This window comes from Dermacentor andersoni, chromosome 2, assembly GCF_023375885.2.
Source record: "Dermacentor andersoni chromosome 2, qqDerAnde1_hic_scaffold, whole genome shotgun sequence".
In the NCBI taxonomy this organism is placed as follows: Eukaryota; Metazoa; Arthropoda; class Arachnida; order Ixodida; family Ixodidae; genus Dermacentor; species Dermacentor andersoni.
The window spans coordinates 84,758,022-84,771,679 of NC_092815.1; the positions used below are offsets into that span (position 1 = coordinate 84,758,022).

The 13,658-nt window shown below is 46.5% G+C and overlaps 2 protein-coding genes across 4 annotated transcripts in view; both read left to right on the forward strand.

Annotated features, from left to right (window-relative positions):
- LOC126541722 (calpain-7-like) overlaps positions 1-5,148 on the forward strand; it is a 43,682-nt gene extending 38,534 nt beyond the window's left edge. For all 3 annotated transcript variants that reach the window (XM_050188628.3, XM_055076878.2, XM_050188627.3), the window contains one exon: positions 1,840-5,148. In XM_050188628.3, the coding sequence (XP_050044585.1) occupies positions 1,840-1,984 (145 nt within the window). In that variant the 3' untranslated portion in view covers positions 1,985-5,148. The remainder of the gene's footprint in view (positions 1-1,839) is intronic.
- Positions 5,149-10,674: 5,526 nt separating this feature from the next.
- Positions 10,675-13,658, forward strand: part of LOC126541720 (uncharacterized) — a 106,272-nt gene continuing 103,288 nt past the window's right edge. Inside the window, exon 1 of the mRNA XM_050188621.3 lies at positions 10,675-10,995. The gene's annotated coding sequence lies outside the window, so the exon portion shown is untranslated. The remainder of the gene's footprint in view (positions 10,996-13,658) is intronic.

The window sequence follows — 13,658 nt, forward strand, 5'->3', positions numbered from 1 at the left end:
TAAGCTCGGAAAGCTAGTAATAAATGTGCTGTGTACAGTCAACAGCAAAATCTTACGGGATGCAGTTTCCCCTTAAAATGTGAATTCCTGCACTGTTAAGGCATGACACTTCGTACTTAATGAATCACTGTGTTGGTGGTGAAGGCTACTACATGATGGAACATTTAATTCGAGGCTGTGTGACCATGTTTTGCGAGGATTCAGCTTCTTGGCACATCCTGCGTCCCGTAACCTCTTGCGGTTGACTTTACATGCAAACCAGCACAAAGGTCATGCAGAGCTGCTCTTTCTAGTTTAGTGCCTTGCAATGAAGCTAAAAAGCAGATGATCGACACGCAGCGTTGTAGAAGGCATGGGATTATTTTTCTCTCGCGATCCGGCATGTGCTGTAGCATTCCAATCACAAGAGCTCTACCAAACCAGTACCTAATCCAAATACAAAAATATTTATTTATACCGACAATTACGCGTTTTACAAGCACGGTTTTTTGAGCGAGACTATTTTAGTTGTGGAGGCACCCGGCTGTCGCGCTTCGGTCATCTGGGCGGGGCCTCCTCTTTTTTCTAAAGTTGTACCCAACTATAACTCAATGGAGTGTTTAGGCGTCTTTTCTGCCTTTTGTTTAATTTGAACAATTTCGTTGGTCCCGTCAGAATCGAACTAACGGAAGTCAAGAGTATATTACAATATTTAGGGCACTCTGAAACCTGCCAAAATTTTTTATAGAGGCCCCTGACCTTCACCTAACGCAAAAAAAAAAGAACACTTGGAATTATCATGTCAATACGCCTTTAGGTCAAGTGCTTCAGTTAATTAGGTTGCACTTTGGTATGTTATTTGTGATAGCATTTAAAAGGAAGTGTGTGCAGTTTGGTTTTTCTTGTGCATTCGCACAGTACTGTCGTGTGTGCCAGCAGCTCTCCTGCAATTTTTGTATTTTTCAGCATCTTAGTAGTAAGGGTTAAAGACAATACATGGTAGTGTTTGCTCCTGGTGTTCATTCTACACATTCCTTCTCTCTGTGGAATCATCTTTTGCACACGTTTCAAGATGCTGAGCACAAGACAACTGTACTAGCTTTACTATTTTCTTAAAACTTTTTCTCATAATGGAGCACACTTGTGGATGCTAGTGTTTGGATTGATGTAACTTGTATTGAGGGTTAGTTTGGCAGAGCAGTGACTGGCAGAATGGTTATGATGGCCTCCAGCATCTCCGTTGCAAGTATGATGTGGGCATGGCCATGCCATCATTGTAAGTGTTAAGCCTACCTCAACTGTGCTCAAATAGAAGAAAGATAGCTTTCCCGAACACAGGCTGCAGAGAAAAATGATAAGTGATAATGAGAAGCCAAGTGATAAGACTGGCAGTGGCTCTGAAACTGGACCATTCTGCTCTTTCTTAATTGTTAAATTTTGCTTGCGTGGAGATGGGACAAATTCTAGTCACGATTGCTGAGGGGCCTAAATATGAAGCCAACCAAAACCAATTAGGAGTACCGGATACGTTTTTTGTCTGGCTTTTGTTTGGTGGTTCTTCAAAGTGAAAACTGCACATTGCTAGGAAAAAGAAAATGCATTAGTTTGCTAGTTATTGCTGTCTTTTCCTTCCTTGCCCCTCTGCATAAACATATTTTCTTTGTTCTAGCAACATAGACAGTATTACCTCATTTGAGCAGTTTTTATTTCCCAAGGTTCACCTACACATCATTTAACAGATTGCAGAAAAGTGCTAATTTCCATTGCAAGGTTCCTGGCTGTGCACTTCACTGTATTCTGTTCAGGTTGTAGTGAAGCTACATGTAGTGCCTGATTGTGTTGATGACCTTTGTGTTTCAGGTCTGGCTTCACAGTTCTTGAGCTGGAACGTGTGCCAGCTGGTGTGTACAATGTGATCCCGTCCACCTTCAAGCCATTCCAAGAAGGGCCTTTCTTCCTCACTGTCTCAGCCACCTGTCCCCTCAAGATGTCACGCATACAGTAGCAGTAGCTCTGGCACAATAGTCATCCTGCCAGGCCATCACTAAATTCCTTGCCTGTGATCGGCAGGCACATCAGACAAGATGCAGAGCTCTTCTCGACACAGCCAACACCACCCCGTTGGTTGCAGAGGATAAGATAAAACAAAAATTGTTAATCTCAGATTGCCCACTTTGGCAGAGCGTGATTTTAATGGAAAGGAGGGGATATAAAAATTATCTTATAGAAAACTTCACAATGAGTAACACTACAGGTGAAGTGGTGTGTTTTCTTCGTGGAAATGTTAGCAAGATGCTGTCTCATTCGTGATGGTACATTCTGCACTGAAGCCTGCTTGCGGTATCTTGAATGTCTCTGATCTTTGCAGTTGCATTATTGTCAGGTGCTCTATTAGCCAGATGTCTGACATGATGTCAACAGCAAGTAAGGAGAAGAGCTGACATGCATATCCATGTTGCGTGTTATCCATGTTGCTTGTGTCAAATGTTTACAAATTTCATCACTTTACTCGCTTTATTTTTTTCGAGCCTCTCAGGACCATCAATACAGTTCCCTGTCTGTCTGCCTCTCTCTCTCTGTGCGTGTGTGCGTGTGCGCGTGTGTAAATTAATGTTTTGCTGCTAGAAATCAAGCATAGATTATAATTCTGCCACCCTTTAACTTTATTAGATGGAAGGCATTAGTGTGTGAAGAGTTTATGAACAACCTTCATTGGTGCTGCATTGTGCATACTAAGTTGTCATTTACCATGTCGACATTGGTTCTGGGCCTGTGACAGGAGCTGCTGAAGCCAGCTTCAGCACTGCCTTGCAGTCGCCACTGCCTTGCAGTCATCACCAAGAGCTTCACATGTAAACCAGCTGTTTATTGCTGCCTTGTATAGCATGTGGCGTTTATGAAACTCAGGGCATAGAATTCATTGGGATATTGCATTGTCTGTACATGAAGTTGCCTGCAAAATGCCTTACTAACCACTGTTCTGATCTTTCACATTGCATCCACTTCAAGGTTCACTTAGGTACATGATCCAAACTTTTCTTTTTCTGTTTCATCCAATATCATGTTAGTTATACGGTATGTGCTTGTATAGTTAATGTTAGAAGTAGTATGCCACAAGCTTGCGTCCTTGGGTATGTCAGGTTGTGCTCATGGAGGTGCATTTCTCCTAGTACAGCCGCTGACCAATAATTTGGACTCGACAGGAGCTACCAAAACGTCCAATTAATCGGAAGTTTGAAATAGTGGATTCATAGAAAACAAGTGATACTATTGCACAAGTGGCCAAAAAAGCTGTGCCGTATTCTTGGATGGCCACTCTCTTAGATACCTTCAATTTTATGTGAATAGCACAAAATTGGCGCCTATAAGCGATGGCATTCTTGGCACAGTGGCAAGCATGCTGTCTTGTTATAGTGCCGTGAACATTGTTCCTCGTCGATGCAACTGGTGATATACACGCGAAATATTGTGAAAGTGAAAGTACTTATCTTCGAAAGTGGTCGTCCGAAAATATGGCCAGAGTTTGTAAATGCGTTGCTGCACACATAAGCTTGGCTTTGACCCAGAAACTTTGTATCTTGACCATTGTCGTGCTGTCGCTACAGATAGATGAAACTACAGTCACTGCATGCAAATGAATCTTCATCTCCTGGCAACATAACAAAAGTTGTCTGTGCTGTGATAGCCGAATGATGGCAGGTCTCTTCGCAACGGTCAGTCATTGTCCGGTGCTTCCTTCGCTGCCCTAATCAGGGCAGAAATGAAAGGCCAAGTTGGCACTTGACTTTCTTGACGAAGTTGCCGGGGCCATTGTCGCTATTTAACGCGTAAATGAGTAACAAATGCTGGATACGTGGAACTTGCACGACAAATTACAAATGTTGCCTTTACAACTTATGACTTGGCTTGTCCTGATACTTGGGCCTAGTTGGTGACTACTGGATCGACTAGGCGAGAAGGTGCCCGCAGCATGGCTGATGACCATGTCGGTGACGTATCAAAACCAAAATGTAGGTATTTCTGCTCAACTCGGTGGGCAAATTAGAGCAAGTCATGCAGTCAGAGTTTGAATCATTGCTGTAAGGTGCCTGAAATTTCTGTCATCCTTATACATTAGGTCTGTGGGGCCCATGGCAGTGCCTCAGAGCTGTCTGAATAATCACACGTGTCCGAATTAATGGTTGGCGACTATAGTTAAGTGTTTGTTTTGTTCACCTTTTGAGCACACTACCTGTATGCTTTCATCACTCGCTATTTTCTGCAGTTTGCGTGTATGATAACGGGCTTCTCAAATGCAAACATCCATGCTGCATGTTTCAGTATGTTTGGTGTAGTATTGTACTTACAAAAAAAAGATATAACAATATCCACAAACAGCAATTCCTGTCTCTACAAGCAGTTCTGTGTATGTACTTCATATTCGTTGCTACATCCGATAGTTTCTTGTGACCTTATCTTGCGTTTCAGTTGCCCATAGGAGCAAGTCACAAGATGACAGCATATTACCTTGCAATGGTAGCTGTTTTACCTTGCATCGGTTACAAAGTTGTCAAACATCTGTTATTAAGAAATTTGTTTCTTGATCGTCACCTTGTTTCTGTACTTTTATGGATGAATACCTTGGCTTTAGATTGTGACAGTTTTATTATGCAGCCAACATCTCTCAATGGCTTTGAGACTCCTGCTTCATATTTTAAAATACTAAGCAAGCGAAATGTGTGTGATGTGTTTTCTTTTAATATTTACATTGTATTTAAGAACCATCCTTGTGTGTGTGAACCGGTATTGCACGAATCTATACGTTTATTTTTGTGGCGGCTTATGAAATAGAAATGCTAAAAGGGAAAAAAAGTATGTCATGTTAATTTTCCAAGATGTGTGATTTTTACTTTCTCTACTCTGTGCACGTACGATGTATTCTTAATGCTCAATTTGCAAACTGTTTATTGTTATGGCAGGTGGATTTGTTTTTCTGTTCTTAAGGAACTGTGGTTGTAAGGAGGCGATGTTAAGTTGTTATTGAAAGTTTGCCTTTGGCACTAGTTGTCAGACTTGCAATGCTTGATAAGAACAATGGTTAAAGCTATATAAATATTGGTGTATGACAAATGATGTTGAGCTCATGTATTTGTTTTGTTGAACAATAAACATGAAATTCCACCACCCGTGTGCATATTGTCCGGTGCACACTAACTTGAAGAAAGCAGTTTGTTGTTGCAGCTAAAGGTTGTGCCTATTCTCACTGTTGTATTTTTCAAGGGACTGTGCAATAATGCTTCCAAACTCGAGGGCATATTGAATGTGCAGCTTTGAAATGAGTACATATTTATTGCCATTTAAAATTTACATGAATTTTACACAGAAAACTCCTACTTGTAGAGTTTCAAAGGTACATTCACGAACAATGCATGACAGTGTGAAGTCCGGTATTACGCTTTTAGTAAAGCTCATTTATTATTTTGCATTTGATGCTGTAGTTTTCATATCTTCATTTGGCAAACGGCAGCTGTTAAGTGGTTTCAAGCAGAAATAACTACAATTCCATGCAGGTAGAGTGCCTGTGCACCATAAATGCATGTAAACTCTGCTTACCAACATCAGGCAATACAGTAAAATGAAGCGTAAATGACCGCCCTGTGTGCGGTGCTCAGTAAAGATGCCGCTGGGAAGTGAAAACGGGGGGAGGGGGGTTAAATGGTAAAGAATTATCCAGCAAAGAAGGGAAACTGGGCACCTTTCACTAAGAAAACAAAAAGAAATGTAAATTTGTAGGAGGGTGCCCTTAGCAAAGCATATATGTATAATGATTTAGGACGCTTTAGAGCGTGGAGTTCAAATAAAATATTCATTAGAGACGTCAACCTTCAGAGGTACATAATATTTCGAATATACACCCCTGTAGCGCTCATTGTAAATGCTGTAGAAGTACTTCTCCATCGGGGTCGACTAGCATTGACGTAGCACGAAACTATAGATACAATGAAACTCGTGCGTGTTCTTTAGAGTTAAATAAAATTGGTGGATGAGTGGTGGACTAATTGAATTGCATGACAGCCTGTTCCATGGACCTTTGCTCCTAGTTAAGCACTGCATGCCCACTAATTAAGGTTAAATGATGCACAGAACATGCTCGCATATGCCGGACATGTTTTCCTTGTTTTCGGTGTGAAAATAATATGATAATGTAGCCAACGAATTTAGCCAATATAGCACCACAAACCTTTGGTAGGCATAAATAAGTAGATGTACGCAATAATACGTATGGCCTGAAGCACAATTGAGGACGACACTTGATATGCAAGTTATGGTGGTTATCCGGGTAGTTATGTAGGAAGGAAAGCCAACGAGAGACCCCGGCCGGCACGGGCGTGTTGGAGAAAGTGTGGCGTGTTGTTGGAGAGAGAAAGTGCTCGCGGAGTAAGCCACATGCTGTTTTTCGCAAAGGAGCAAGGGGACTCGCAACCCAAACGTCAACGTTGCGGTAGCAACTATGCTCCTGAAGCTCTCGCTGCTGCTCTCTGCCTATGAAAAGTGAAACAAGTCTTTTCGGCCCTTGTCTTTCTCGCAGCACATTCTGCTCGCGAGACAAGCTGACTTTGGAGTGTGTTGTGTAAGCTTGAAAGTTGTGTTCAGTGTCTACGAGTGTGAGTGTCGGCCAGCAACAGACACATTCAAGTAATCAGGGGGCGGGTCTTCGTCGTCGTCTTCAATGTGCCGAAAAGCACAGGAGCATGTCTGCTTCACTAAAACTGCTACAGGAGTTTCGTAGGATTTGTCCTGGTGCATGTTGGCAGCACACACTTCTGGCAGCTCGTAACAATGCAAACTTAAAGCTCGCACCCATGAAGGAAGGAAAACTGAGGAGAGGCCCTACCCCGTCCGCGCGCTAGGAGAAAAGTGTGGAGGAAATGACATAGTAGGTTCTCCTTTCTCTGCTGTTTTTTTTTTTATTTCTTTCGCTGTAGCGGCCGTGCTTTCGGGCCACAATGGCGGCTTAGTTATGGTACCGTGCGCTCACACGTGTTGCTTTGTAGATTTCGAAGCGTGGCAAAGGCGCCGTGTGGGCAGGTTTGCGTTAGTCTCCGTGTTTTGTTGCGCAGTGTTATCTGGACCATGCTCTCCCAGATGTTGCTGTGGCCAGGTGGGACAGGAGAGACTAAAGCTCGTGAAATGAACGCGCATGCAACGCTGTACGCAATGTACCGCGCCAGCTAGGGCAATGACAATGGACAAAGGAATATCTGCGGGAAATTTTGCCTCTTTCGGCGGAATCATGCTAACGTGCCATATCGCAGGTTGAAATTGATGCGTTTCAGAATCTGTACAATGAACGCCTCAGGCCAGTGATTCCTGCTTTTGATAGCGCATGGTGCATTTGCGGCGCGTTTATGCAAGAATGCATAGTCCTGGTTTTAGAACATTCGTGTTCTTGCTTTTGTGCATATTAAAACACATGTTGCTTAACTGTTACTTGTTTCTCGCAGCATTCGCGACAGCACGAAGTCTTTTAAGCAGAGCGCGTTCGAGGTTCATGCGCACCTGCACAGGTGTACCACAATACACTTTGATAGAGCGTTACGCAGAATATGTTCATTTTGCTGCCTGCGCCGGCTATTCGACGCTTCTTCCGGGAAGATGGAAAAGAAGCGGCAGCTTTGACTTATTAAGGAACGAATCCTCCCTATACTGCTGGCGTATCTTATCTGTGCGCGCGAGAAGCGCAGGGAAGTGAAGGTCAGCAAGAGTGGGCAAGGCCTCGTACGTAAAACGTACGCCTGCGAACACATGAAACGGCTGTTCCGTGGGCGCACGTAGGCCGGGTCTACGTGCGTACTGTTCTGCACCGTCCGCCGGGTATCACAAAGCTTCGGTTCCTTGAGGGCACCTCAGGCCGCAGTCAAATTGCATATGAACGCGGAGTCAGAAATAACAATCTGCCTCCTCACCGGCGCGCTGTCGTAGTGATGCGCGGTCACCCGAAATTTGTTCAATAAAGCACGACGATTCCTCAGGTCACAGCGAGAATATGTGTTTGTGCTCATAAACTCTAAATGGATCGCAAATGGGTCGGTGTGTCGTACGTGTGTCCAGTGCGTTCTTGCAGTGTAGTGAGAATGCGTACAATGTTTTCGTACCGCCAGACGTCTAGCTCGCAAGTCCGTCTGAGAGCCCCAGGAAGCCCAAGGAGAGAAAAGTAAGTAGAAGGCAGCGATAAAGGTGACCTTTTTTTAAATACACGCAAGAAGTGGGCAGCGACCGGGGTAACACTGAGCTTAGCGTCACACATTACTTCCCCCCTTTGCTCTGGCTTCTGGATTGGATTGGCGCGGCTCGCTCCGTGCTTGCCCGCGCTTTTCCGAGCGGAGATTGCTGTGCGCCTGGTTTCTGCACTAGGCTCTTATACAGTTGCTTTTTCGAGCGCAGATCTGTGTGCGTCTGGTTTTTGCACTAGGCTTTTATACGATCGCTTGTCGCTGCTTTCCATTCGCCGCGGCTTGGTGCAGGCGCACAGACTTGGTGTGCGCCTGCTTTTTGCACTGGTCTTTGAACACATCGCTCGCTGCTCGTGCTTATATATAAGTACGAAGTGAGCAAAGTGAGCGTCGCTTAGCGCGGAAGTCATGTACCTTCACACTGGGTAGCGCCGAGCGGTAGCTTCTAACAAACGCAGAAATGAGTCTTTGCAGCGCGTGTGGCCATTAATTGACTCCCACCCCACAGCCATGTGAGGTGCGACTCCAGGAGCGGTGCAGTTACTCTGCAGCCGGCGGAGAGAAGGTGGCGCTTCACTTTCTGCCAATAACTTTCTATTTTTTTGCGTGTGAACGCCCGTACGCGATAGCTCGTGAGGTTGTGCGGGACGAGCTGCTGGCGCGACCCCCACTCGGTGGCCCCGGCCGGGAGGATCGTGCAAATTGATGAATGCCTCCTTCGCGGCAATCGAAAATACAATCGAGGCCCCCTGATGACGGGCGACAACGTTCCGCCGAGCCGCCAAATCACGGCGGCATTGCAGATCGTGGACCATGGGTATTCGGCATGATCTGCGTGACCACCGGGCAGCTCCGACTATTCAAGGTCGACAGACGGGACGCGGCAGCCTACGTTGAACCGGGGACCACCATCCACAGTGATGAATGGGCCGCATACAACTGCATGCAGAACTTAGTGGATGCTAACGGAGCGAGCCTCAATCTGCAATGGGAAACTAAACACAGCGTGAACTTTGTTGGCCCAATCACGAGCGTTGACACGCAAAAAATGGAATGTTATTGGCATGCAGAAACTGAAGCGCCACCTCCTCGCAGCCGGCTGCAGGGTAACTGCCCCGCTGCTGGAGTCGCACCTCACATGGCTGTGGTGGGAGTCAATTAATCGCCACACGCGCTGCAAAAACTCATTTCTGCGTTTGTTAGAAGCGATCGCTTGGCGCTACCCAGTGCGAAGGTACATGACAAAGTAATGGAAAACAAAGCGCAGTTTCCTGACCCTTTGCTTTTGTATGAATGTTTCCCAGCATTGCTGCGCGCTTACACACACGGTAGCACTTCCGCGATAAGCGACGCTCACCTTGCTCACTTCGTATTTATATATAAGTGCGAGCAGCGAGCGATGTGTTCAAAGACCAGTGCAAAAAGCAGGCGCACACCAAGTCTGTGCGCCTGCACCAAGCAGCGCCGAATGGAAAGCAGCGACAAGCGATCGTACAAAACCTTAGTGCAAAAACCAGACGCACAACGATCTGCGCTCGAAAAAGCAACTGTACAAAAGCTTAGTGGAGAAACCAGGCGCACAGCAATGTGCGCTCGGAAAAGCGCGCGCAAGCGAGCAGCGAGCCGCGCCAATCCAATCCAGAAGTCAAAGGAGGGGGGGGGGGGTAATGTGTGACACTAAGTTCAGTGTTACCGCGACCGGTACCTGTGGCTGATGAGAACAGTGGCTGGCCTTATGAAGCATGTTTTGATAAAAGCAGCCGATTCGACTCCACCGCCCAATTTGCGAAGTTCATTATGAACTTCTTTCAACATGACTTCCGCAACGATAATGCAATGAGACATCGTGATTACATCCTTTTGTTTGTATTGCTGCGGAGCGCGCGCGTACGATCAGCCCGGTTGCGCGCAGCGCGGCCAGGCGCGGCGTGGTTTCGCGAGAAATGTAAACAAGAGAGAACTGGCCCGATATGATGGCGGAGCAACGCCAACTTCCGGCTTTATAAGTGACGTCAGGGCCCCTCCTCAGTTTTCCTTCCTCCATGCTTGCTCTCTCGCTCTGCTCCGGCGAGCTGATTGGAGGCGCAAAGAGAGATGGCACGAATGGCACACCAACATGACTGCACTTCCGGCTTCAAAAGCGTGACGTCAGGGCCTCTCTTTTATCCACACATGTAGTCATAATAATTTCCTGCGAAAATTTTTGTAGGAAACTCTATGATAATATAAGCCATTGAAGCATAGTCTTTCTCTATGATTGAAGCATGGTGTAAGAATATTGTGAGTCATAGAGTTTCTCTATGATATAAGTCTAACTACGTCCGTGGACAAATATTTTGCTACATATCTTTGAAGCAGAATGATGGAGCACGATTATGGTATGTCTAGTGGTGGCAAGAGCGCTAAATCAGAGTGTACAGCAACGCCACGTCGCGTCGGCTCAACGCGACTTCTTATTGATTGGGCATCCTCGGCAGTTGTCGTCTGGTAACGGCGGCAGCGTTGTGGGCGTGTGTGTACGAGTGCTAGCGCTGGCGCGTAGCACTCTGAGTGGTGTTGATTTTTACTCCCGCAATTTTCCCATACCTCGCGTAGAATTTATCAGCGAAAATTCCATCAATCTACATAAGTTGTGCTCACAAAAACTCCCGTGTGTGCCAAAGGGACGTGAGAACTCCTGCATTTATCCTTACTTACGCAATGATCGAGGCTCAAGTGACTCAAGGTTGACTGCAGCAAGCATCAGACAACATCGAAGGGGTGCCGAGAAGCTCGCCGAAGTGCCAAGCGATGCATAAGTGAGGTGAGGACAGTTTCGTGAGTCTCCGGGACCATCGGTCTGATCAGCTGAGACGGAACAACTTATCCGTTCATTGAGGTTCAAGCCATGAGCTTCCAGCTGAGTGCTACTGTTGTTTTCTAAGTAGATCAGCGTACACGCAGTTGGAGCGATGATTTGGTTTCACACGATGTGGATGTCCCGGTGCAGTATTGATGCAGTATTGTTGGTCAGTGACGTTTTGTTTTGGTTCGAACGGCCAAAGCCTCTAATGCTCGGGCAACTATTTCTGACCAAATGGATAATTGTGAATTATATAACTTGCCGGCGCTATGCGTAGTCCGTACTTATTGCTCATTTTGATCACTTTCCAACGGATCGCGAAAAATGCGACGAATATACACGATATATCGATGTACGCGTTGTCGCAGTTGTGCATACTTAACTGATAACAATTCGGTCAACGTTTACCATTGCTTGCGATAGTTGATCCGAAATTGCTCCCGATGACAACTGGGTCATATATGCTCTGCACTGCTCATTTACAGTGTGTTCGCGTCAAAAAAGGTTTCTGTGCCTATCACGTACTGCATACTTTGCTGTTTCGTCGTGGAACAACGGAACGTTGCACCTGCACTTTCGGATCGCAGGGCGAAACATGCAACTTAATTCCAACCGTCGAAATATATGTAGCTAATGCGACACTGCGCCGTGCGCGCTAGCCAGGCAGTGACGTCCCGACCGTCTCCGAAAGCCGTTCCCCGCTGGCTCCTCGCATGTATATGCGGGACATTGCGCTGTTTTATCGTGATGCGGAAGTGGCACAAGCCGACCCGTCTCGAGGCCGGTCTCTTGTTTTTCTCTCGTCTGTCCTGCAAAGGTCAACATGAAACGGCGTATAGCCCAGCGATCGAACTCTGTAACCGTTGGCCCGGGATGCGGGCGCTAGCTGAGGAGAGACACATGTGCGCAGTCGCCCAGTTAATATGTTTCCGGAACGCAAATTCCACGAAAAAGATGAAAAACGGGCTAGACGAAAGGCAGTATAGATGCAGCTGACGGACGTTTTCAGATTCCGCGAATCTATTTCCAGTGCGTCAACTGACACACGGCGGTTTGTATCAACCCGGCCGCCGCGGTGGCTCGTGGCGTTCAAGAGCTCGGCGGTTCGATTCCCAGTCACGGAGGCCGCATTCCGCTGCCGTGCTGATTGGGTTTGCGTTAAAGAACACCTAGGGGGTCAAAGTTAATCTAGAGCCCTCCTCCGCGGCGTCTATCATGGCCCATGACTGTGGACTTTCCGGGCGTTGAATCTGGCCCATAATTGAAACAGTTCATATCCGTGCCAGCCGTTCCGTCTGTGTCAGACAAGAAGCTGTGAAAGACCTTAGCATAAAAGCGCCGCCGCTTTAAAGAGGAGAGAAACCACAATTATCTCGCGGTCTGGTCATGCAGCCAGGGACAGAGTAAAACACATACTTGCCCGAAGTTAAGTTCTTTTTGCTGATATAGCGACACATGCGAAGGTACAGTGTACGTTATTTCCACACCAGTTTTGAAATCGCAGCTGCCATGCGCCGTATATCTGCGCTACCGGTGCGGTGAAGTTCGTTGAGGACTGGGTGGCGGCTGGCCGTCGCGCTATATATCCGTTCGAAACCGGTGTGCAGGGGACTGCGCGACACAGGTTTCCTGGCGATCTCGGTCTTGAAATGCTAGCTGAAATTTCTACCGCACAGAGCGTGCGAGACGTCACTGCGGCGATGCATGCATGCGTAAAAAGGAGGCGGTCCACAGCAGAGGTCGTGCAGTGTCCGCAGCTCCGTCCTTCTACATCTAAGGTGCCTCGATCACAATGCCACGTGGTATAATGTCCTGGTGGCATTCCAGTAATAAAGCAGAAAAATAAAATTAATGGGGAAGTATCTTTTTCCCCGCAGGGGATACTGAAAGAGACAGGTTAAAGCCGTATTGTTAACATGGAATTACATTGCTCCACGATCGATCCACGCAGCCAAGTTGTGGCTGCGCTCATTCGTTCATTCATTTATTCAATCGTCGGCGTAGAAAACCGCGAATATAAAAGGAGTAACGACGTCATTTATGGACAGGACGAACAGAAGGAAACGGACCACCGCGTTGTCCGTTTCCTTGAGTTCGTCCGCTCTCTTGCGCTGTTACTCCTTTTACACGGGTGTCACACGGCGCACTTTTGATCGCAATCGAGCCCGACGGGGATTGAATTTTTCGGTCGCGATTGACTCCTTTGCTCGCCCATTGCGGTCGAGAATTTCTATGCGGATCGGCCTCTATCGCGATCAGAAGTGGCCCTGTGACACCAGTATTAAATTCAACATATACCAACCGGTCCAAGTTAGCATTCTTTTGCAGAAAACGCTGGTGGCGCTCGGCTGGGGCCATGATTTCATATGAGGAAGATGATTGGGAGAGAAATAATTGGAGAAGGAATGAAAATGTATTGCAGAGGGGGAAAGAGTTTATTGAGGATATACAGGGAGATTGACCTGAGCTAGGTGTAGTAGAGGGATGGTGGCATGGTGGTCCTCAACTCTGTGGCACGTTCCCATTTAGTCATATCATGAGAAGCCAACAAACACTGACACCAAGGACAACATAGGGGAAATTACTTGTGCTTAATAAATGGAATGAAGAAACGATAAATTGAT